The sequence below is a fragment of the Myotis daubentonii genome, chromosome 5 (assembly GCF_963259705.1).
Source record: "Myotis daubentonii chromosome 5, mMyoDau2.1, whole genome shotgun sequence".
NCBI lineage: Eukaryota > Metazoa > Chordata > Mammalia > Chiroptera > Vespertilionidae > Myotis > Myotis daubentonii.
The window spans coordinates 19,904,087-19,928,400 of record NC_081844.1 but is presented as its reverse complement, the minus strand read 5'-3'; the positions used below and the strand labels follow the sequence as shown (position 1 = coordinate 19,928,400).

General features: G+C 55.3%; 1 protein-coding gene across 1 annotated transcript in view; it reads right to left on the bottom strand.

Moving 5' to 3' along the window:
- Nucleotides 1-470: 470 nt before the first annotated feature.
- Nucleotides 471-24,314, bottom strand: part of UNC13A (unc-13 homolog A) — a 65,990-nt gene continuing 42,146 nt past the window's right edge. Inside the window, exons 27-45 of the mRNA XM_059696265.1 lie at nucleotides 23,197-23,282; nucleotides 22,887-23,013; nucleotides 22,142-22,238; nucleotides 21,619-21,762; nucleotides 20,436-20,519; nucleotides 19,832-19,909; nucleotides 19,509-19,597; nucleotides 18,904-19,056; nucleotides 17,455-17,578; nucleotides 16,521-16,526; nucleotides 14,424-14,462; nucleotides 13,246-13,275; nucleotides 11,771-11,827; nucleotides 11,316-11,396; nucleotides 10,301-10,448; nucleotides 9,180-9,236; nucleotides 6,438-6,530; nucleotides 5,386-5,545; nucleotides 471-3,717 (exon numbers count right to left, since the gene is read on the bottom strand). Of these exons, the coding sequence (XP_059552248.1) occupies nucleotides 3,417-3,717; nucleotides 5,386-5,545; nucleotides 6,438-6,530; nucleotides 9,180-9,236; nucleotides 10,301-10,448; nucleotides 11,316-11,396; nucleotides 11,771-11,827; nucleotides 13,246-13,275; nucleotides 14,424-14,462; nucleotides 16,521-16,526; nucleotides 17,455-17,578; nucleotides 18,904-19,056; nucleotides 19,509-19,597; nucleotides 19,832-19,909; nucleotides 20,436-20,519; nucleotides 21,619-21,762; nucleotides 22,142-22,238; nucleotides 22,887-23,013; nucleotides 23,197-23,282 (1,954 nt within the window). The 3' untranslated portion in view covers nucleotides 471-3,416. The remainder of the gene's footprint in view (nucleotides 3,718-5,385; nucleotides 5,546-6,437; nucleotides 6,531-9,179; nucleotides 9,237-10,300; nucleotides 10,449-11,315; nucleotides 11,397-11,770; nucleotides 11,828-13,245; nucleotides 13,276-14,423; nucleotides 14,463-16,520; nucleotides 16,527-17,454; nucleotides 17,579-18,903; nucleotides 19,057-19,508; nucleotides 19,598-19,831; nucleotides 19,910-20,435; nucleotides 20,520-21,618; nucleotides 21,763-22,141; nucleotides 22,239-22,886; nucleotides 23,014-23,196; nucleotides 23,283-24,314) is intronic.

The following is a 24,314-nucleotide window of genomic DNA, read 5'->3' as shown; positions in this document are numbered from 1 at the left end:
CAGATCTTAGGAGGGGGGGTCCCTGAATTTACCGAGGGAATCTGAGCTGAATGAGACTCCGTTTCTGCTCCCTGATGAGATGAAGGCTCAAAGCAGAAATTCGGTTTAGCTGTAGAAAAAGGAAGTTTCTGTTCTTTGAGATTAAAGAAATAAAACAAAACAAATAAAATGAGATTAATTAAATAAAATGAGATTCTCACCTGCTACATCAAAACAAAACAAAATCCCAAACATGGGGCTCTGGGTTGAATTGGGGGGTGGGGGGGGGAGGTGTCCCTGGCTTTGGTGTTCTAACTTGCTTGAGCTAAGGGCCACAGCTGCCCAATGCCCGGGGTTCGCATCCTGACTCCACCCCTGTTCCTGCCCTGTGAAGTGGGCAGCGCTGCTACGGCATCTGCCCATAGGAAAGGCTGCGCGCGCGTTTCTGTTTCTGGGAGTGCAGAGCCATCACCATGCGTCCGAGGCGGGGGTGCTTTTCCTTTTTTTAATATCTGCTGTTAATAAAATATTTTTACAGAGACCAAAAAATCAGGATAGTGCAAAACATCTCCACATCATGCATTCATGACCACTTTTCATGGGTTTTAGACATTTGTTCCAAGTCACATATTTACAGAGAAATGGGGGCATCTGTGACAATGCTAGACCGACAGGATGGAGTTAAAAGTGTCTTGAGTTCACATTTGCAGTTACATGCTGAGAGGAGACGCGTAGAGGAAAACCTCCCCGGCAGGTTTCAGGGTCTGAGGGGCGGGGCCAGGGGTGGGTCTGAACCCCCTGCGCCCACCTGTGTGGCCGGGATGCACAGGGAATCCTACACCTGTGACCCAGCCTGGAGTCACTATGGCTGGGCAGGGGTGAGGGGATGGGGGGCGGGGGGTGGGGGTGGGGGGGGAGGAGGTCTTACTCAACACCATCAACTGGATTTCTCTCTTTTAAAAAAAATAAAAGGCAAAGAGAAAAGCAACACGTGTCAGCGAAGACGACTTTGGTCCTTGACAATTCTTAGGAAAGCATGTCCAGGGGACGTTCAGGGTCTGGATACAAACCAAGTCCCCAGAGAGCTCCCCTTCCCCTGCATCCAGACGGCAGAGTTTGGGGTGACTCTGGGATGCTCCTGCGGTCCCGCCCCTCGGCGCCCCCATCTGCAAGATGGACAGTGCAGGGGCTGGACGGTGGGGACAAAAAGGTCTCTGAGGTCCCAGCAGAGAGGTCCCAAGGATTTCTAGTTGGGTGTTAAGTATTTTTTGCATCTCTGATGGGGGCATGGTGAGGTTTCAGGCTCTGGTGCCTGAGTCTGAGCGTTTGGGGGACATGGCCAGGTACCCCCTCCTTGTAGGTAAACCCTCCTAGGTGAGGCTGGTGAGAGCCAGAGTCGGTCCCTTCTCCTTCCAGGTCACCAGTGTTGCCTTTTCTCCTCTCTCTGTCTCTGCAGCTCCCCCTCTCTGAGTCTCTCTCCATCTCAAGGTCTCTCTCTGTCCCCATTGGGGCATGATCTCTTTTTCCTGACTTTCCTTCTCTCTCCCTCCTTCTCTTGGTCTGTGTCCTCACTCTGCGTCTGTCCCTCTTGGGGAGGGGACTGGCTCTGCCCAAGATGTCCCTCCTGTCCACCTCTCTACCTCATCAGAGGCCCATGCTCCTTCATCGTCTTCCTGACCCATGGAAAACTTGGGCCATATCTTGGCATGAAGCAAGGCCAATGCAACCCCGTCAGGGCTAAGAACCCTGGCCACCCCCGGTGAGGCGGCAGAAGCCTAGAGGGATCCTCCAAGCTCGCTGGGCGGCCTTGGGGCAAGTCCTGCTCCTCTCTGAGCCTTGTTGCTCCTGATTCCAAACCCTTCCAACTCCCTGGTTTCCTCCCGTCTCTCCCACATCCCCTCTTCACTCTGTCTTGTGCCTCAGCCACAGTCGGGCTCCAACAACTCCTGTGTGCCCAGATCTGTGTTGGAGGCGAAGGTTGATAGGGATGGTCATGGACAGACACACATGTGGATGCGTGGGCACACACAGATGTGCCCCAAGACATAACTCAACTAGGCATGCCTCGTTGTCATCCCTGTGCCCACCAGCCTGCGTGGGCCTTGGGAGGCCTCAGACCCCAGCCTGGAGAAGACGGAGCCGGTCACCAACACCCCCAGTCCCACTGCTTCTAGGGCAAAGGGTGGGGAGTCCTGAGGGGGAACAGTGATGATTTTCTACAGGAGGAGATATTTGTGCTGAGTTTTGCGGGATGAGTAAGTTCTCTGGGAAAAGAGGGAGGAAATTTCCCAATCAACGTGCTCAGGCTGGTGCTGGAGAGCCTCCCTCCCCCCCACCCCTCCCCACAAACACACACCCCTTACCCCTAGAATTTCTAGTCTCTTCTGTTCTTTCCTGTCTGGAGAATTCTGGGAGGGGAAGCGGGCTGGGGGCTGGGTCCAGAGAATCCCAAATCCTCACTTTTTGTTGGCAGGAGGTCGAGTTCTCAGGGTAGCTCCCATGAGGTCCTAGCAGAAAGGGCTGAGGGCAGGCGGTTTTCTTGGCAACCAGAGGTGGGAGGGGGCAGTAGGAGGCTTGGCCCAGACCCCCATTCTTTGTAAGGGTTGGGGGAGGTCCCCTGAGGGGGGTTAGCAGCAACGGGGAGCTCTGTGGGGGCATCTCCGTCCACCCTCGGATGGGGCACACAGGCCAAAGGGAGTGGGGACAAGGCCGGCACTGGGTCCCTCACAACGCTTTGCCGCTTTCTGCCATCTGTCAAATGAGTGAGTTGAACTCTATGATATGAGGACTGGGCATGTGGGGGGTAAAGAGGAGAAAAAACCCACAGGGAAATGCGGGTGCCCCAGAGCCCTTCCCTGGGCCCCCAGGGTTTGGGCGCCGGAGGGCGCATGTGCTTTTGAAATTCCATCCTCCTCTCTCTCCCCGTTTATTTTTTGCACAAGGGTCCACCATCCTAGCCCCTCCAGCCCCCACACCACCAGGGGGTGCTCCAGGAAGCCCTGCCCCTTGCCTCGGGCCTGCCCCTCGAGGGAGCCGAAAGTTCCATACTTGGCAACTGGTCTTGGGCCCCAGGGGTTGGGGACCCGTCTTATGGCTTTTCCTTGGGACAGGAGGCAGGGGACCAGAGCCCGGGGACCAGGCCTCCTCCATAAGGGGCGGGGTTCTCCCATCCTAGCTCCATAGGCCCCGCAGGCGAGGCAGGCGTGGCCGCAAGGGGGGAATGTGGCTTTTTCCTTCCCCGCGCTCTAGGGCGTGGCCTCCCGAGGGGGCGGGGCATCGTCCATTCATAATTCCTCAGTGGGAAGCTAAGTCCAGGGCGCAGGCGCACACTGTCTTCGGCGCGGAGCCCGCAGACTCGCCCTCAGGAAGGTCCCAGCACGCAGGCGCCCGCCCCGCCGCTTCGCGCAGGCGCAGTGCTGCCCGCCCGCGCGCCCCGCCTAGGACGCAGGCGTGGCACCACCCTCCTCGGCGGAGCGCGTGTCCGACTTGAGCTTGACGAACTCCTTGGCGACCTCGTCGTTACTGCGTTGCGACAGGATGCGCAGCACCGTGAGGCCCGTGTCGTCCATGTGGATGCGGCGGCCGAGGGGCAGCCAGCAGGCGGCGCTCCCGCGCTGGGCCAGCTCACGCAACTGCAGCACGGCCAGCCCCACCGTACGGTCCTCCCGCGCAAAGCAGTAGTCTTTGACGCACACCTGCAGCTCGTAGCACTCAGGGCCCGCTTCCGCACTCAGCGTGCTGCGGGCGGGTGGGGGGGGGGAAGGGGCGGGGCGTCAGATCAGGCCCCGCCCACCGGCCAGCTCCACCCCACGATGGCCCCGCCCCACGCCAGACCCCTCCCACTCGACCACCCAGGTGGCCCCGCCCCCGCGCTGGACCACACTCCGCGCCATCCTCCCATTTTCATAACTTCCGCCTTTAGGCCATCAGTCCCCGCCCCAAGCGACTGGCCCTACAGCCTTTCGCTGGGCCATGCCCACAGCTGCTGACCCCCTCTCCCCACCACAACTACCAAGAAGTGTCTGCCATGTCTCTCTTCCCTCCATTCTGCTCCCCACGCAAGGACATCCCATCAGCCTGGCCACATCACGTCCCGACTCCAGTGGCCTTCCCCCAAGCCCCTGGCTAGGCCATGTTCCCACCACTCTGGTACCCAGCGTCCAAACCCTTAAGCGCTGTGCAGCTGACCTCACCATCCTGCTGCTTCAGATACTGCACCCAGAAGCCCCATTACCAGGCTCCCGCCAGAACTCAAGTTCTCCCCGTGATGCGTGGCCTCTCCCCCATGGCCCCTAGGTCCTCAAGATGCCCTCCCTGTCAGACCCTGCCCTGAAGTCTCAGCTTGGCGCCCCCTGCCCCCAGGCCACATCTCTAGTGAAGCTGGGCTCCTGCCCCTCGGGTGACCGGCCCTGATGCTAGCAGATGATGAGCCTCTCCCTTTGGCCACGCCCACTCCCTCCCTTCACGTGGCTCTCAGGCAGCACTCCTAGTCCTCAAGGACTCCAGCCCACCCCAGGAGGCATATGCCCCCACCAGGCCCTGCTCTTGCTCCCAAGTATTGTGTCAGGGGACCAACTACTGCAAAGTCCTCTGGCCTCTGGCTCCTCTAACACAACTGGCCGGCTGTTGTCCCTCAGGGGCCCCCAACTCTCCCCAGCTCTGATGCCCTCTGCACGTCTGTCCCTCAAGAACAGCCCCCAATGTTACCCTGCTCCAGTGAGGTTCACACCTCATCCAAAAATCCACCCACATGACTTCACCCCACCCCAGGTAACCCCTCTGTACCCCCTGATTAGATTTATTTATGTTCCCCAGGGTCTCTCCCGTCTGGACACCTGATGCCTTGACCAAGCTCACACCTGCCCACCAGGAATCCCTATCCAGAGTGACCCCACCCCATCCCACCTCACATGATACACATCCCCACTTCCTAAACCAAACCACAGTCCACTCCAGTCCCCACAGCAGACTCCTCCAGATAACCTGCCCCAACAGACCTGACATGGCTCACAGCTGACTCCATGAGTCCCCATCCCCGCCCCCCACCATGACCACCCACACTACTGAACCACCAGAGTCTCCAGCCCCAGAAATGGCCCCAACCAACACACCCCTCTACTCAGATTCCCCTCCGCTTTACAAGCCTTCATCATGATGCTATATCACACTCGATGCCAACCCCCAAACACACACCTGCCTGCCCCCCAAGATGGTCAACTTCCTCTCAATCTTCCCTCACTGAGGTCAGTTCTGCACAAAGGTGCCTCCGTTCCCACCAACCCTACCTAGGACGTGACCTCTCACATCCCCGTGCCCATGAACCACTGGCCCATCAGACATGCCTCCTGCCTCGTGGGCTGAGGTTAACCCAGCAAATACCCCCTCCCCAGAGCACCCCAGACTCACAACTGGAAGCTCTCATTGTACTTGGGGGCCCAGCTGTTGTTCTTGGATTTGGTTGCAAACTTGCGTTTCTTGTCGCTGAGATGGGGCCCAATGATGTTGACTTCAATGAACGGCCGGAAAATGCCAGAAGTCTGCCACTTGAGGTCATTGGCAGCCACCACTATTGGAGGAAGTGGAGGAGAAGGTTGGTCAGGTTCCCTCATTTTGGGGCCATGGTTTTCAAAGCCTGTCCAAAAGACTACATTTCCCAGCATGCTACTGTAGCTAAGTGTAGCCATGGTTATGGCTTAAAAGGGAAAATGCCGTAAAGTTTAGGGCCTGAACTTCTCTTTCCTCTAGCTGAAGGCTGGGATACTGGTGAGGGCTGAGTTATTTGGGACCCTATAGAGGAGGAAAACATATTAGGGATAGAAGTCCAACAAAAGATGACAGGGGCCTGGATCCCCAACACTGTGATGCCTCAGAGTCAACTCTGATTGTCCTTGGAGCCAACTCAGAAAAAAATGTATTCTATCTTGTTCAAGCCACGGTTATTCTAGGCCATGGCTAAAATAGATCTGTCTGCTAATTAACAAAATAAAAGGATAGAGGAGCTGAGAGACGGAGAAAGTGAAACGGAGTCCTGTTAACACTGTTTGCACCCCTGGATTCAGCCATGCCTGAAGGTGCTATACTGCTGGGATTTTCAGTTTTTGTTTTTAAAGATTTTTTTTATTGATTTTTAGAGAGAGATAAAGGGAGAGGGAGAGAGAGAGAGAAACATCAACGTGAGAGCGAAACATCAATCAGCTGCCTGCCGCATGCCCCCTACCGGGGGTGAAGATTGCAACCCAGGCATGTGCCCTGACCAGGAATCGAATAACAACCTTTCAGTGCCTGGGATGATGCCCACCACCTGAGCCTCGCTGGCCAGGGCTGGAATTTTCAGTTATATGGAAACTTTTTCTTGTTAATGAAAAAGTTTTTCTTGCTTAAGCCGATAGTCTGGCTTCTGTTTTAGAACCTCGTACATCCTGGCTGGGGCACTGCCCTTCCCACCTCAGTCTGTTTACCTTTCACTGTGACCTTGTGTTCCCCGGTTCCTGGATGAGTGAAGAGCTCAACGTGGACGGAGACTTCACCCACAGGATCTTCCACGTTGGAGCCTGGGAGGGCAGGGGAGGATGCTGGCTTCAGCTCCATTCTTTCCCACCCACCGGAAGGGGCCCGGACTGTCCCCTACCCACGATGTGCTGGCAGCACCAGGTCAACAGCCCTGACAGGGAGGCACGGAGGGTTGGCGGGAGTGGCAGGTCATCTTGGGGAGGCCAGGAACCCAGGCCTCTGGCCTTTCACTGCCTTGCTCTGTGATCGCTTAACTTCTCTGAGCCTAATGTGTCTGCCCCCCACTTTTTTCTTTTGACTGACCACCATAAGGTCAAAACTCGGTCTTCATCTTACACACCATCGTGGCAGAATCTGACGCTCTGGTTTCTGCGCCTCAGTTTCTCCTCTTGGCTACAACAATGCCACCCTCTCCACGTTCTCATCCTACACACTAGTCACTTCTCACCCTCTTTTATCACTTCCTCCTTTTCTGTCAACCCTCAAACTGTTGGGGCACCCTATACCTCACTCCTGGATCCCCTTGACTTCCTAAGTACAGGTACATTAGGAGAGCCCACCAGCTCTGCCTTCAAAATACATCCAGAATCTCACCCACCTCCCCGACCTCCATCCTGACCCAGCCCCCATCATCACACTCATGGGCCACTACAATATAGCAGACTCCTGCCTGTCTCCTTGCATCCTCCTCTGAGTTTCTCTCAATACACCAGCCAGAGAATCCCCAGGAAGTCAGATCACATCCCTCCTTTGCTCCAAACGCTCCCATCTCACTCGGAGGTAACCGAGTCCTTTTTGTGACCTGCCGTGTCCCTCCCGATACGCCTCACGGTTCCTTCTGCTGCCTCACCTCCCTCCACTCTCACCCTTGCTAACTCTGCTCCGGCCACATAGACGTCCTCTTTTGTTTTCCCTGCCTCCACACCATTCCTCTTCTAATAGACAATCCCAGGTTTCCATTTAGAGATGCCCCCACCCTCACCTCAGACCAGGTGGCTCCATCCCACACTTCAGGTATGGCTGAATGAACCATGGCTGTCCAATTAGAGCATTCCCTGCCCATGGCTGCAGTCATAGGCAGAGGGATGGTCATGTGACTCAAGCTGGGCCAGTAGGAGTTGGCCCTGGGACTTTGGCTGTTAGGAGAGCGTCTCTCTGTCTGGTGCTAAACTGGCAAGGCTGTCGCTGCCTAATGAGGGGAGAGGCCACCCCAAAGCGGTGTCTGCAGAGATCAGTGACCAGTGGCGTTGTTGAAGGCTCTGGATCCAGCTACTCCTGATGTCCACCCAACCTCTAATATTTTAGTTCCAGAGCCAACAGATTTCCCTTGTCTACTTGAGTCGAGGGGAGGTGCACTTCTGTGTCTGCCCAGCACCAGATCCTGACGGGTTTTGATGAGGATCCTTGAAGGGCAGCTTAAAAGCTCCTGTGACTCTGAGAAAGGCACCCTGTGGGGCCTGGGACCTGTGACTGCCAGCACATCGACCGACCTGCCGCCCAAGCCCCCTAGGAAGCTCTCCAGCTTGGTGCACCCCATGCACGGGGAGGAACAGGAGGAAAGTTGGGGTGGGGGTGGGGAAGCAGAATGGGTCAGTCCAAGGTTGATCCAGGTCACTTGCCAGGGGCAGGAAGTTAGAGGCTCAAGGGCATAAAAACCTGCCCACCCCCAGCACCCCAGTATTGGGGAGTGCACCCCCATCTTCGCTGCTACCCCAGGCCACTTTCCTTATCATCTCAGGCTCTCGCCCCCTCCCCTCCCCTCCCCCAATCACATGCTCAGCCTCCCCTCCCCACCCCCACCCCAGGCTGATGCTTCATTGCAAGCTCAATCCGGGCCAGACTGAGGGTGCCAGGGGGGAACCGACAGTGGTTGGGATGGGTGAGGGGCAGACCAAGGCCAAAGCTAGTAAGAAGGGGGAGGGGGGCAGTGCTGGAGCCCCCTTCCCGTGGTTTGCTGGCTCCAAGAGGAAGGGTCTTTCCTGGGCCTGTCTGTGCTTCTCTCGAGCCTCCCCCACCCCCAAGTCCTCGCCCCCCTGCAGGGTAAGGCTCCCTGGGCAAGTGGCGTCTCCTTTGAGACGCAGTGTCCTCCTTTATGGAATGATGAACCCCTTAGTGTGGTGTTTGGAAGGAATCTTGGTAAGAATCCTTGAGAAGTTCTTAGTACAAGGGCTGACTCATAGAGCCTGAAAAAAGGGAAGTTTTCTACGTTCGGAAAAGTGATATCTTAATAATAATAATAATAATAACAACAACAACAACAATAGCAGCAGCAGCAGTAACTAAAATTGCTAGGCGCTATTAAATGCCAGAAACTGCTCTGAATTTAACTCATCGCATCCTATGAATTATGGTCCTGGCCTTCCTCCAGCCCAGCGAGGAGAAGACTGAGGCTCAGGAGCCACCTTGCCCCGGGTGCCCTGGGCGCCCTGCGCGCCCTGCCACGGGGCGGCAGAGCTGGGATCTGGCTCAAGAGCTGCGCTTAGGCTGCCGGCTCGAATCCCTCTCCTTCCCCACGTGGAACCAGCAAGCCATCCTTCCTCCTTGTCCGCCCTGGCCCCCGCGGCCGGTCCAGCCCGGGGCTGGAGGCGGAAGGAGGGCCTTTTACTAGCCGCGGCGGGGAGGGCGCAGGCACCAGGCACCGGGCACCGGGCGCGGGGGAGGGAGGGGCGGCGGGCGGCGGAGGCACGTACCCTTCTCAGGATAAATGTCTTCACTAAGGGTAAACCTAGTCCCTTTTCCACCATGGACTAATCGCGGGGGCGGGGAGGAGAGAGGGAAGCGGGGGCAGAGACGAGCAATCCGGGGGCGAGGATGGAGGGCGAGTGTGCGTGGGGGGAGCAGGGGAGGCGCGGAGGGGGCGGCGAGTGGCAGGGAGGAGAGACAAGAGAGAGAGAAACGTCAGCGGCAGACGGACAGACAGACAGCCTCCCACTCCGGGGGACACCAGGACACTAGAAGCAGCAGCGTGGACCGGGCTCGAAGCTGAGCGGAGAGGCCTGGCGCCCGGGGAGCGCCCTGGGCCGTCGGGGGTGGGGAAGGGGCCCCTCTCGGGGGGCGCAGGGCCTTGCTTCCCCCCGCCCCCAAGGCTCCCCCTCCGCTGCCGGGACTCAGCCGGCGCAGGGACCCAACCTCTCACCCTGGCTTGAGCTCTTGGAGCCGATTGGGAGCAGGGGAGGGCCCCCGGGGAGGGGAGCCAGGACCCTGGAGTCCGGTCCCCCAACCCGAGCCGTGGTGTGTGAGCTCAGAGGGGGACAGCGAGATTAGAAAGAATTTGAGACATGGAACTTCCACTCCCCACACCGCCTCAAGGTTGGGGTCCCGCCCATCCCTGGAGCTGCCAACCCCTCATTGTCAATCATTCCTTAGCCCAGACCTTCCAGACGTCCCTCCCATTCCCCTGGAGCTGCCAACCCCTCATTGGCCACAGGACGGCACAAGCCCCGCCCATGCCAGAGCTGTCAATCGCTCCTTAGTTCCTCCCCCTCCCCCCCCCACCCCCCAATCACAGAGGTCCGCCCACCACAGCGGTCCACCAGGCCTCGGGTCGCGCGCCCCCGGAATCTGTCAATCACCTTGGTCCTAGCCGTCAAAGCGGTCCCGCCCCAGAGCTTTCCATCACTTCTGGCTCTAAGACGTCCATCGGTTTTCCCACAAACTGTGAATGGCTCCCTGGCCCAGGACCAAGCAGTTCACAAGCGCCAGGGACCTGTTACCGCGCTCATGATGCCACAGGAGACGAGCCAATGGCAGCTCGCGGCGGGGCTGCCCCTGCGGGCGAGTGCTGGCCTGGGGCCACCCTGCTGCCCCTTACCCTGGGCAGCCTGCGTCTGCACGAAGGTCTTAATGAGCAGGTCGGTGGCCTGCGTGTAGAGGGACAGGGCATAGCGCAGCGACTGCAGGTCCGGGCTCTTCTCCAAGAAGGTCTTCTTGAGGCCCACGCCGCCCGCGTGGAAGTATTGCTGTGGGCACAGGGAGGGGAGGTGAGGCCAGAGGCACCCCTACTGGCTCCTCCATCCCTCTGCCCTCTGCCCTCTGCCCTCTGCCCTCTGCCATGAGGCACGGGGTGAACCTGGGGTCTCCACTCAAGTCCGGTGCGGCTACTCCCCCACCTCCACTCCTGCCCCCACCCTGCCAGTGGGCTCCCAGGACCCTCAGAATAACACTCGTGCCTCCAGCCCCTCCCCAGGCCCATTAGCTTCCACCCTGCAACCTCCTTGACTTCTCTGCATTGTCTTCCCTAGACCACGCCTGCCTCAGGGCCTTTGCGCTTACTGTGATCACTGGTGGTGAGGTCCTCTCCACACCTGGCCCTGGATCTTCTCTGGCTCCTTGTTTTTCTTTGATTAAGGTTTCAAGAAGCCTTCCTTGACCCCACCCCTTTAATATGTTGCCAACTCCATTTTAGCAAAACATTTGTGTTCAGAGTACTTTTCCTTTCATGCGACCACAGCCTCTCTCATGACTCCATGCCCTCGCATGGGCTGGGCCCCTGCCTAGAACGTTGTTTGCTTGGCCTTGTGAACTCCTATGCATTCCTCAAAACCCACCTCCCACCTGTTTTCTTCTAGAAAGTCCTTGCTGCTCTCTCCCCAGACCACCCCAGCTCCCATTCTTCCCTCGACGGCACCCTGACCACAGGACTAAAGATGTTTGTATCCAATTGTCTGCCCCCCAACCCCCAGTCGGGGGCTCCCCGGGCCTTCCCAGCGGGTCATCAGGGAGTGTTCATAAATTGAATGAAGGTGGGTTTGAATCTAGGTTCATGTCCACACCAGCCATACCCTCTGCCTGCCCCACCTGAGATGGGCAGGGGTGGGGCTTCTCACCTTGATGGTGTCCAGGGCCAGCTCTACGACCGCACACTGCTTTGGGGTCAAGCTCTTGGCTTCCTCTCGTACCATGTGGTCCTGGATGAACAGAGAGCGGGGCCAGGTGGGCGGAGCAGGCCTCCATTAGGGATCTGCCTATCTATGGTACTAAATCCTGTAAAACTGTGAGGGGTTGGATAGCGGGTCTGCATTTTCATCATGGTGTGCCCGGGGCCCAGCATGTGCCTGGCACACACAGCAGGTGCCCCATAAATATTTGTGGAATAAATGATTTATACTCTTGATCAAGTTGTACCTTTCCAATACACCAGAGCAAAAAAAAAAAAAAAAAATGTGCTTAAAGCAGTCTGAGAAGGGCTCCTGTCCGGGAACCTACAAAGCCTGTCACTATTCTGGGTCTCCTCCCAAGGCCTCCCCTGACCCCGACCTCCTCCCCACACTCCTGGCCTCACCTTGAGTTTAGACAGTTGACCCAGCTCCTTGGCCGCATTGAAGATCATCTGGGTTCCCTGCAGATAACAAGAGACACAGCCAGTGAGGGTGGGAGTCCTCCAGGCCAGTCCCCAAGCCCCTCAAGCCCCTGCTGACACCCCTGCCCTGGAGTCTTCTTGGTTCTTGTCCAAAGGCTCTGGGCAGGGCAGTGGTTGTGTCGCAGAGACAGAGGTCTGGAACCCCCCACCCCCACCCCCGCCCAGGAAGTGCTTCGGAGGAGGTGGTGACTTTGTCCCCAGAAATCCCAGTCTGGTGGGGATGCTATCACCCTCCCACCTTCACCATGACCCTGGGTCTGTGGGACAGAGAAGAGAAATGTTGAGAGAGCGGGCTGCAAGGGGCAGTGGGGGAGGGGGGAGGCCTGGGATGCTGTTTGTGGGTCTGGGTGGGCCTTGCCAGCCCAAAGTCAGAGGGTCTGGAGGAAACCGTGGGATGGGCTCTAGTGAAACCCTCACTCCCTGCAGGACCAGTCCCTCTGTGGGAGGAGTCCCCCAGTAATCTGGGGGCGGGGTGAGGGGGACGGGACTGTTAGTCTGACCTTCCAACACACATCTCAATATAACCTTCCCCCTTCTCCCCTCTCAAGCAAGATAGTGTCCTGGTTATAGTTCCAACAAGCTGAGTGGGCCTGGATTCAAATCCCAGCTCTGCTGCGTGGCTCTGGGCAAGTCACTTCACCTCTCTGAGTCTCATCTAGATGAAGGAAATCCTATCCACTTCAAGGTGTGGCTGGAACTCAGTGTGTCTTTGTTCAGTTTTTAGTGTTACTAGCACTTGCTTCCAAGGTCACGGGCAGAGCTGGGGAGGACAGGGTCCAGGCCTGGAAGTCCCATGTCCTGGCTCCTCTGTCACGGTGCGGGGTGACGAGGTGTGTCCCAGACACTTTCTGGGCCTCAGTGTCCTCCCCTGGCTCATAGGGGCACCTCTTGGGTGACAGTGTGGGGCTGAGTACCAATGAAATAAGGAGTCCTGCATTACAGGTTCTGGGCTGGTCTGGGGGTCCTGGGGGGGGCGGGGGCGCGGTCGGGCAGGGAGGGAGCCATTTGTAGCTGGGAGATTTGGAATCACATGGACAATCTACCAGCTGACTCACGGAAGCCAGTCATTGTGGCACTACTAGCGCTATCATCATCCTGGCTGTCCCTACCCTTCCTCTGCCTGGTCTGTGATTCCCGGAGGTTGTAACGAGGCACAGTTACCCAGGAGCCCAGCTGCTCGGGCCTCAGCTTCCCTGGATACCCCCTCCGCCCTGCCTGCTGCCCGCCCCCACCCCCACCCCCACCCCTCACAAGCAAGCCAGACAGACAGAGGAAGAAGAGACCGACAGAGGGGTTCACAGAATGCCACTGGATGGCACGGACCACAAGGGTGGAAGGAGGCACGGGGTGGGAGGGGGGAGGGGGGAGCCAGACAGACAGTGAGAGGTCGGTCTTACGTCTGAGTGGCTTGGCAGTTTCGCCCTGCCCTGTGAAGAGAATCAGGCGGAGGTCAGAGCTCAGGTGTCGGCTGGGAGGGTAGTCAGTGGGACTTCCCTGCCCTCTCAAAGCACAGTCCCCCCCCCCCAGCCCACGTGCTTCCCCCCGCCCCCCTCCTGGGTCCTGGGTCTAATGCTGAGCCCCCTCCCCAGCTAGGCACTCGCCCTGTCCCCCAGGGCGGGCTTGGGGCCAGGCTCCGGGGCTGCCGTGCCAGGAGCCTGGAACCAGCCCATCACCTGGGGCAGATGCCCCATCCCATAGTCAGCCTGCCCAGGTGGGGCGCCTTGGGCAGGGGAAGAAAAGGCCGAGCTCAAGGTCCATTGTTCCCCAACTCCCAAGACCTCACCTCGGCAGGCCTGACTCTACAGGAAAAGTGCTAACCGGCATCACAGGTTCACTCAACACACAGCCACACACCCAGGCGCATTTGTGAGCGTGGAGAAAGCTTCTGTACACACACACCCAGATTGACACACACATACATACACATGCAGAACTCACAGGCTAAAACATACACGTCCACGCCTAAACACTTGCACGTGTGCACACCACCACACTCCTAAACCCACTGCCCCCCAAGAATGTACATACATGTGTACAGTGCCTGGCACATCGAATGTGTCCCCTAAAGGGCTGCCTGCGTGCGTAGGAAAGTCCCACAAGCCATGCGCATCAAGTGGAGAGCCCAGTTGTGTGCACGCAGGTGTGAGAGCTCCTGCATGAGTGCACACAAGGGCAACTGTTCATGTCCTGCTACAGCTCCCATCTCTTTATAATAAACAATTAGATCAAAAAATCTACATAAAAAAACAAAAACGTCTCCATCCATGGCAGTGGGCCAGTGTCTGAGCCCTTCTTGAAACCACCGAGTTTCAGGTGAGCGCAGAGCTGGTCAAAACCCTTCGGGTGTTGTTGCGAAAGGGTGGGAACGGCCTGTGCACACACTAGCTCACACACACGCACACGCACACGCTGCAAGCCACGCCCCTGGATCTGGTCTTGTGGGGCTTGGTTAGGACCCTCACCTCCTCAACTCCTGACCCCCAGGGGGCCTTCCTGCCCATGCAGAGGCACAGACATGCACACACGTGCCCAGACACCAGGGCTCAGGACCTCAGCACCATGAGGCCCTCATTACCTTTTCTAATCCCTTGCCATGTTTTCTCAAGAGGGTGCCCTGCAGAGACAATGTCACAGGGTGATCAACCCGGCAAGCCACGGGGGGCGGGAGCCCGGGACGATCACACATGTAATTATGGGGGGAGGGGGAAGGGCCATCTGCACTGCCCAGGGGGCTGGCGACTGGATTGCAAGGGGATGCGTGTGTGTGTGTGTGTGTGTGTGTGTGTGTGTGTGTGTTAATGACCAATTCTTCAAAGGTGTGAGTCAGAAAGACAGGAAAGAGAGAAGGAGAAATAGAAATACAGAGCCCGAGAGAAAGGAGAGAAGTTGCTGCCAAAATACAATCCATTTACGTGTGTTGTACAGATGAGGCTTTGGTTCTCGGGTTAACAGGAAAGCAAAAAGGCTTCGTATTCAGACGGACCTGAGTTTGAATCCTGACTCTGGCATCTATTTACTCTGTGGCCTTGAGTAAGTGACTCCTCCTAAGTCTCAGCTTTTTCTCATCTGCAAAATGGGAATCTTTTTTTTTTTTAATATATATTTTTTACTGATTTTTTACAGAGAGGAAGGTAGAGGGATAGAGAGTTAGAAACATCGATGAGAGAGAAACATCGATGAGAGAGAAACATCGATCAGCTGCCTCCTGCACACTCCCCACTGGGGATGTGCCCGCAACCCAGGTACATGCCCTTGACCGGAATCGAACCTGGGACCCTTCAGTCTGCAGGCCGACGCTCTATCCACTGAGCCAAACCGGTTTCAGCCAAAATGGGAATCTTAATATCCACCTTGCTCAAAAGGTGGTCATGAAGGTGAGCTGAAACCGCAGCTAAGAGGTCTGGCACACAGGGAATCACCAACAAACGTGAATTCCCTTAGCTCCCGGCCCGCAGCTGCACTATCTGTGGTTACAGCCAAAGACACACGCTGAAATAAGATGAGCTCTTGGAAACTTTTGACAAGATTAAATACTGTCGCAGCCTGGTCTCTCTCACAAAGGGTGGGAATCGGAAGTGGTTTTACTGAGTTCTGCCCTGGTATGTGTCCATTACTACCCTCACCACCACCACAACAACATAAGGTCTGATTCAGCGCGCACTGCCCCCACTAGACATGAGCACTTCATTTATTTTTAAAATATGTTTTTAGTGATTTCAAAGAGAGGAAGGAAGAGGGAGAGAGGGATAGAAACATCAATGATGAAAGAGAATCATTGATGGGCTGCCTCCTGCACGGCCCCCACTGGGGATGGAGCCCCCAACCTGGGCATGTGCCCTGACCACCGGGAATCAAACCGTGACCTCCTGGTTCATGGGTCGATGTTCAATCACTGACCCACACCGGCCAGGCGAGATGATCACTTTAATGCATCATCCCATTTGGTTCTGACAAAAACACTCAGACAGTTGCTACAATTAACTGGTTTTTCAGACAAAGAAATGGAAGTTGGGAGGTGAAGTGACTTTCCAAGGTGAGAGAGAGAGAGAGAGAGAGAGAGAGAGAGAGAGAGAGAGAGAGAAGAGAGAGAGGCTGGGCTGGGATTTGACACTAAGTCTGTCTGACACAGAAGTCACAATGCCATCTCCCACCTGGGTGCTTGGGTGTGCGTCTGGGATTTGTGTATGTCTGTATGTGCAGCGGGAGTGGGCTGGGAAGGGGTGGTGGAGGGCCTGTGCTAAGTAGCTGAGTAGGGTCCTGAGTGGTGAGCCCAAAGGGGAGGTCCCAGGGGCTGTGTTGACTTTGAACCTCTTAGCTTCTAGGAGATACTCAGATACCTTGATGGCATCTGATCATGGAATGGGGGGTATCACAACTCAAGGACTAGGGCAGACATGAAGGTTTGGGGTTTGGGAAACTTGAAGGCACTGCCTCCATACTTATAATGGGGCAAGGTGGTGGGCGTGGCCTCCCTCCCTCCGGGCCCCGCCTCCTCCCCATACCCCAACCCAGACAGACACAGGCACATCTAGGCAGGAGGTGGGACAGTGGTGGGGGAGGCAGTGGGTGAGGAGGGGGCACTGGGTGGGTGGGGGGGCTGCAGCCACACGGTGGGCCGAGTCCAGACACAGAGCGGACGGACAGACAGACGGACAGAAGGGCCTCTACTTACGATCATCTGTCAGCCATGATGGGGGCCAGGTGGTAGGGAGGGGGGAATAAGTCACCATGAGTCTCCCCGTAGCCCAGGGAGAGGGTGGAGAGGGCACCGAGGGGCAAACCCCATGCCCCAGCCCAGCCTGAAGGAGGCCGGGCTGGCCGAGGTAGGTCTGAGCCTCCTACACCATCGTTGCCTCTTGGGGGGACCCCACCACCCTCCCCAAGCTGTCCACGTTCACCCAGAAGTGCCCTCCCACCCTGTGTTGAGCCATCGAAACTCGTACCAAGACCATCCAGGCCCTCAGTGCCTCCCCAGAAGGACCCATGCCCAGCCACACCCCTCCACAGGCATCATGGTACTCCCACGCCCGCCCGACAGCCTGGTCCCTGGGGACACTGTCTCGGAGCTGTTCCTCAAAGGGCCCGGAGGCACAGTCCTGCTCTCTGGTGGCTGCAGACTTCCGCTTGACATCTCTGACCTTATGCTCTGGATGACCTCTGTCTAACCTCTGAGAGCCTCTGTTCTGCTCCTCTTTGATTTTTGAACCCCATGGAGTCTCCCTTCCTTGTCTCTTGATTGAATCCCCCAAGGGCCTCTGATAAGCCCACTGACCCCTATGACGTCTGTGCCCCATGGGTGGCCTTGAGTCCCAAGGTGACCTGTTTTCTGGGTGATCTCTGACTTTTGAATGACCTCTTGATTCATGTGACCTCTAAGTCCCTTAGATGTCATTTGATTCTACTTGACCTCTTTGACCCTTTTATGACTTTTGACCCCTGTGTGACCTCGCTGATCTTTGGCCTCATTTACCTCTGGCGGCTTCTACAACCCGTGGATGACATCTGTGCCTGGACAACCTCTGAACCTCAATGCTTTTGGCACCAAGCTCTCTGGGCTCCCACAGGGAAGGTGGCCCAGGCATCCCTCTGACCCCTGTGGGCCTCACCGTCTGGTCAGTGAGGGGTGGCAGGACAATGGTCTTCTCCATGGTGTTCATGACCAGCTTCCACAGCTCCTTCAGTACCCTCTTCAGCACCGTCTTCTCGCAGATTTTGGCAAAGAGAGTCAGGCTGGGGGTGAGGAGCAGATCTGAGAGAGGGCCCAGCTGGCCCTGACCTGTAGAACCAGGCCCTTCCCTTCAACATATGGGCCAGGTGGGAAAGGCTCCCTGTACAGAGCCTGCGCAAGGCCCTTGGGTCTGATGGAGCTACAGTGTGGGATACGTGTGGAGGGCAAAGGTGGCTGGACAGCTCAGCAGGGGCCAGGCAGGAAGAGGGCCTCAGCGTCTGGGAGGAAGGCCTGGGCCTTAGCATGAAGGCAGTGGGGAGCCATGGAGTATTCAAGAGAGAGAGAGAGAGAGATAGAGACACTATTGTTTGAAAAAGCAGAGTGGAGATAAACTGGGTAAGAAGGCGGCATGGAGAACAGGGACTGTGAGGAGGCTGGGGCCATGCTCAATAGGAAGGAAAATGGAATGGCAGGAAGAGGACAGACTTAGGAGGGAAAACCATGAAGAATTTATGATTGGATATTTGAGGGCTGAAGGAGAGGGCAATTTACTATTATTCATCCAGCAACTGACCCCCATCCACCAAACCATCCCTCCCCCAACTTTCTTTAGTGCTACTTCCATCTTTTTTTCCTTTCCTTTCCCTTTCCCTTTCCTTTCCTTTCCCTTTCCCTTTCCCTTCCTTTCCTTTCCTTTCCTTTCCTTTCCTTTCCTTTCCTTTCCTTTCCTTTCCTTTCCTTTCTTTCCCTTCCCTTCCCTTCCCTTCCCTTCCCTTCCCTTCCCTTCCCTTCCCTTCCCTTCTCCTTCCTTCCTTCCTTCCTTCCTTCCTTCCTTCCTTCCTTCCTTCCTTCCTTCCTTCCTTCCTTCCTTCTTCCCTCCCTCCCTGTTCCTTCCTTTCATACACCCAACTATCCATCAGCCATTCTTCCTTCTTCCCTCTCTCCCTTCCTTCTATCCATCCTCCCATCTACACTTCCTCCATTTATCTTTATTCTCATCAATCCGTCCAGTTATTCATCCATCCAAATACTTACCCAACTATCCATCCATTCATCCATTCATTTACCCGTTTGTCCATCCATCCATTCTTTCCTCCAGCTATCCTCCATATAGTCTTCTAGCATTTATCTTTTAATCTACCCACCTGCCCAAGCCTTATGTCTTTCCATCCAACCATCATTCATTTATCTATACAAGTATTTACTCACCATATCTTCCATTCATGTGCCCATTCATCTTTCCATCCCTTCATTGCCTCCACCCACACACCCATCCAAACCATTCAACCACCACCCAGCAAGCTGCCCATTGTTCTCCCCAGGCCAGCCTCAGAGGCCTCACCCGGGGCCCCTCCCTTACTCGCCCAGTCCACCCGACATGGCTCACTTGCTGTCCAGCAGGTCCATGATGGGCTGCAGCACGTTGTCAGCATCTTGGGCCACGCTGCTGCAGGCACTGGCTGGCACATTGCCCGTGCCCTTCACCTGGCTAAGGATGTCGCCCATCTGTTTGACGCACTCCTCAATGTGAGGCTGGAAGCTGGGGGCACAAAAGGGAGAAGCTCAGATGGGCTCCTGGCCTCTGGCGGAAGGACTGGATGAGGCCATCCGTGGTGATCTGTGGACCTTGACCTTTTATCATCAGCATCGGGGAGCCATGGCATATAACTGAGGGGGGCAGCATTAATAACAGCAGAATCGGGCACCAGGCTGTGACATTTCCCTGTGTTGTTTATTTCACTACAGAGTCCTACTCATGTACTATTGTTATCATCATCCCCACTTTGCAGATGAATAAACTCAGGCTCAGAGAAGTTGAATGACTCACCCCAGGCCACACAGCTAGTCAGCAGTGAAGCCAGGACTGAACCCAACTTCATCTGACTCCAAGCCTGAGGTCTTCCCCACCATGTCTGCTGAGTCTCTGTATGCCCCAGGCTTAGGTCTGGGGCTGCCCCCTCCCCCTGCTCCCAGCCTTCGAGGTACCCCCACCTGGTAGCAAACACCCGGCTGAGCTCATCCAAGACGTTGTTGAGTTTCACCTGGAGCTCTTTCAAGATGTCGCTGGCCTCAGCGTCCAGCTGAGGAAGGGGAAGGGACATCCATCAGGTCAAGTTTGTAGAGCGTCCACACATCTGGGGCATTTTCCCACCCAATCCAGGGAAAGGGACCTCAAGGGGCTTGAGAGGAAACTAAGACACAGGCAGTGCAGCCACTTGCTTGGGTTTGAGGGATTGGCTGAACTGGAATTCATCAGGTATGAGCTCCGGGGCCCATAGGGATAGGGGGCATCACCCCACCTGGTCCCACCTCACCTCTTTCCCTCCCATGGCTTCAAACATCTTCTCCAGCTGAACTCGCAGCTGCTGAGTGTTGTTCATGAGGATGCAGGGCTGAGGATGGGAACAAAGCAGGGTGTCAGGGCTCAGGGCCCCTCCCCAGAGTCTCCCTCACCCACCACCAGGGGTCCTGGATGGTTTCAGCATCTGGGTCTGGAGAAACCTGGGGTCCCACAAGGTCATCTAAGAATGGAAGACAGTATTTGGGACCAGGTTCCTGGGAGTGTTGAGGAGGGTGGTCTCTGAGGACGGGCAGAGGGAAGGAGGACCTAAGTAAGTGGGATGGGCCTCTATGAGTAGCAGGAAGGGGTGTTCTTGTCACATACCCATGTTCTCCTACATGGGACCAAAGCTCTGCATGCTCACATACATACACCCTGAAGGCTTCATTTGCAACAACCAGACAATGACACACTAAAGGTATGTCCCCTCACCTCCAGGCCCCCCCATCATTCACACAGTCAGATACACACAGCTGGACACACAAGCAGACACACGTCTCACAACCTAGGGAAGGATGGAACTCGGGGGGGGGTGCAGAATTGTGTTAGGAAGGAGGACAAGGGTCCCCGCAGGTCACCACTTTCTCCTTCTCCTTGGAGCAGTAGGAGGCGAAGTCCTTGATGATGATGTCCGCATACTGGAGGAGCACATTACTGATGGTCTGGATAGGACATAGAGAGAGGGTGAGAGGAGGGGCTGTGGCTGGGGGGTTGGGGGGGGCATCAAGAGCCACCTGTGAGATGAGGGATAAACTCAAACCCACTTTAGCACCTAAGATGGACCGCTGGGCTGGGTGAATTCTCCAGCCGGGATAACCATCACAATCAAGGGGACACCACCACAGGAAGATGATTATGTTATGTAGACTCAGCTTTTTTTCAGAGCAACAACCATCTAATATGATTGTTAACATACCCAGCCCCATCCACAAGCATTACTTGATCCTAAACCAAATCTCGGTTCCTACCTGCACTCCCCAACTTCAACCCAGCTTAAAGAAAATCCAATTGAACCTCCGTTGAAAATCTAATTAGCCCCAGACCAATGTTGTCAACCTCCAGAATCACCCCAGGACCCACTCAAATTCTCTATAAACCCCAACCCTCTAATAATACCAGAGCAAATCCCAATCCCAACAGTAATTTTAAACCTGACCCCAACCTCAACCCCATCCCCAACCTTAATCCCAGCTGCAAATTCAACTCCAACTTTAACTACAACCCTGCCCTCAACCCTAACCTCAACTCGAACGCTGTCCCCAACACAACTCTAACCTTTATGGAAGAACTAACCCCAATATTGACCTCAACCCCAACCTCAATCCCAGTGATATAACCAATACCAACTTTTACCTCAAACTCAATCCCAATTCCAGTCCTGACCTCAACCTCAACCCAAGTCCTAATCCCAACCTCAACTCCAATCTCAATGACATCATCAACCCAATCTCAACTCAAACCCTAACCTCAAATTCTAACAACTCCAATCTCAACAACATCACAAACTCTAACCTCAACCTCAACCCAAACCCTGTCGCCAACCACAACTCCAACCTCCATGGCATGACCTACTTCAACACATGGGTTGGTTTTTCCATAGACCTCAACCCCAACCTCAACCCCAACATCACCAACTTTGACCTCAATCCCGACCTCAACCCCAATCTCAATCCTGACCCCAATCCCAACCTCAGCTTCACCCCAATCTTGACCCTATCCCCCACCTGGACCCCATCCCCAACCCCACCCACACTCCCGCACCTTGGCAAACCGCCTCATGTAGTGCCCCACGATCTGAGGGTCAGGGCACTCGAGCTTTTTGATGATCTCAAAGCTCTGGTTAAGCTGGGAGAAGACATCCACCACGGAGCAGGAGAACAGGGCATGCTCTGAGGTCTGCTGGAACTGCAGGGTGAGGGGGGCCAGGAAAGAGGAGAGTGGTCAGAGTCAGACAGTCCCCATAGCCCAACCCTCCTACTCTCCACAAGGAGAGCCAGAGGCCAACTGCCTTGGGGTGAGATGGATAGTACGTGAGGTTGATTTGAGCCAGACACAGAGGCCACTGAGTGGGTGGGTGGGGTCAGGCTTGATAAACTCACATTCATCTGCTGAGTGAACAAAATACTTTAAACACCATGAACAAGACAAAGGTTGCGGATACCCTTCAGAGACTGGCCTCATCCCAAGGGTAGTTTTTGCCCCCAAATTGTATCTCAATGGACCTCAGAGGGAGTGAATCCACTGTGGGGAGATGGGGAGCTTGGTGGTGGGTTAGCCGTCTCACCCCATCCTTCTTGTCTCGCTCCAGGGCTCCATGCAGGAAATCTCGGGACACCTCCTCATTCTCATCCAGCCACTGGATGACGAAGGGCTCAAACCACCTGGAATGGAGAGTTGGGATGGGGTCCTCCCATCTCTGGTCTCCATAACCCTCTGCTTGCACTCACCCAGTGGGCCTGGGTGGTCACTCTCTGCTCCCCTCTCCTACCAGGCTTTGGCTACTTCACCCATGAAATGAACCAAGTGACCACTGTTAGAGCAAGGCCCAGACTTGCATGAATCCTGGTTGATAAACTGCCCAGGGGTAAGTAGATTTACTCTCTGAGATCCCAACATAGTACATAGTAGGTCCTCAGTAAATGGTGGCTACCAAACCACACTCTAACACAGCCTGTGAGCCAGACATTCCAGGTTCAAATCTGGACTCCACCACTAAATCCTTCAGCATTTAACCCTCTATTTCTTCACCCACAATATGGAAATTATGATGTTCCCATCTCATAGAATTGTTGAACGGATTAAATGAGAAAAGACATTTGGGACTGCTCAGCACAGTTCCTGATACTTATGATTATTAATTGTTTGGCTACAGGAGTCCATAGGCCAATGGCTAAGAATGGAGAACCTTGGATATGAGCCCCACCTGTGCCCTTGATGCCCAGGGAACCCTGAATAGGTGAGCCCTCCTCCTTGGGGCTCAGTCTAGTCAGCACCATAGCTCTGATTTGGGTTCTGGGCAGGGGACTTACGCAGGGTACTCTGGCACTCGGTCCTTAAAAGCAGGAAGCTCTGTCACATACTCATTGTAGAGCCACTTGACCTTGAAGTGGAGGTTCATGTAGTCGGCGCTCTTGCACAAGCGATGCTTGTCATGCTCTGGAGCAGGGAATAAGGGGGTGGCTCAGCCAGGAGGATCTGCCACCCTCTGTCTTGGCAGTGCCCACACTGGCCATCATTGGTATTCGAGCTCAGGCATGAAGGTACAGGGCACTCACAGTCTTGGAGAAGACATAGCTGTCTGCTCAAGCCAGGTTGGGAGACATGGCGTGGGGGACTCACCCTCCATGGCATACTTCATGTCCTGGGCAAACAGGTTCCACATCACTTCAGCACTGATTTTACCCACATTCAGCTCCTGGGGAAACCTGGTGAAAGCCATGGAAGTATGAAAACTTGACAGCTAGGAGCCTGATGGCATAGGCTACTTAGGCCTTCCTAGTCAAAGAGTTGTGCAGTACAGGCAGAGGGATCTGTATTCAAGTTCCCTCATAGTCACCAACTTGCTGAGTGACTCTACATTGAGGCCCTTCTTCTCCTGAGCCTCTACCCACATATCCCACATCTATTAATTTACCCCTTTATCCATCCATATACCCATCATTTACCCACTCAGCTCTCTATCCATCCATCCATCCATCCATCCATCCATCCATCCATCCATCCATCCTTTTTATCCACCCACCCATTCTCCCACCAACCTACCTACCTATTCATCCATTCACCCATCTATTCATCCATCCATCCATCCATCCATCCATCCATCCCTCCATCCAATCATCCATCTATCCATCCATCTACATATACACCAATTCCTTTATCCACTCACCCATCCTTCCACCAATTTATCCATTCATTCACCTATCCATCCATCCATTTCTCTATCCATTCATCTATCCACCCATACATACATGCATTCCTTTATCCACCCATCCATTATTCCACCAATGTATCCATCCATCTCCATCTACCTACTCATCCATCCATCCATCCACCCATCCATCCATCCAATGTCCCTGATCTTAACTCCATATCTAAGTAACCAAGAGATCATGGCACCTCAGAGTTAGGGGCCTCTCTAGCATTCACCTCAGGGAGAAATAAAACACAATAGCTCTTTAAACTATAAGAGATGAAAAGTCTATAGACAAATAAATCCACAAACCAAACCTGCACACAGTCTCACACAATACACAATATTGTATATTGAAGTCAATTCACACTTGCACCCACAGACCACAACTACACACAAAATTTCATCCACACATGTAAGAGATAATGCAGCCCTGACCGGTTTGGCTCGGTGGATGGAGCGTCAGCCTGCGGACTCAAGGGTCCCGGGTTTGATTCCGGTCAGGGGCATGTACCTGGGTTGCGGGCACATCCCCAGTGGGGAGTGT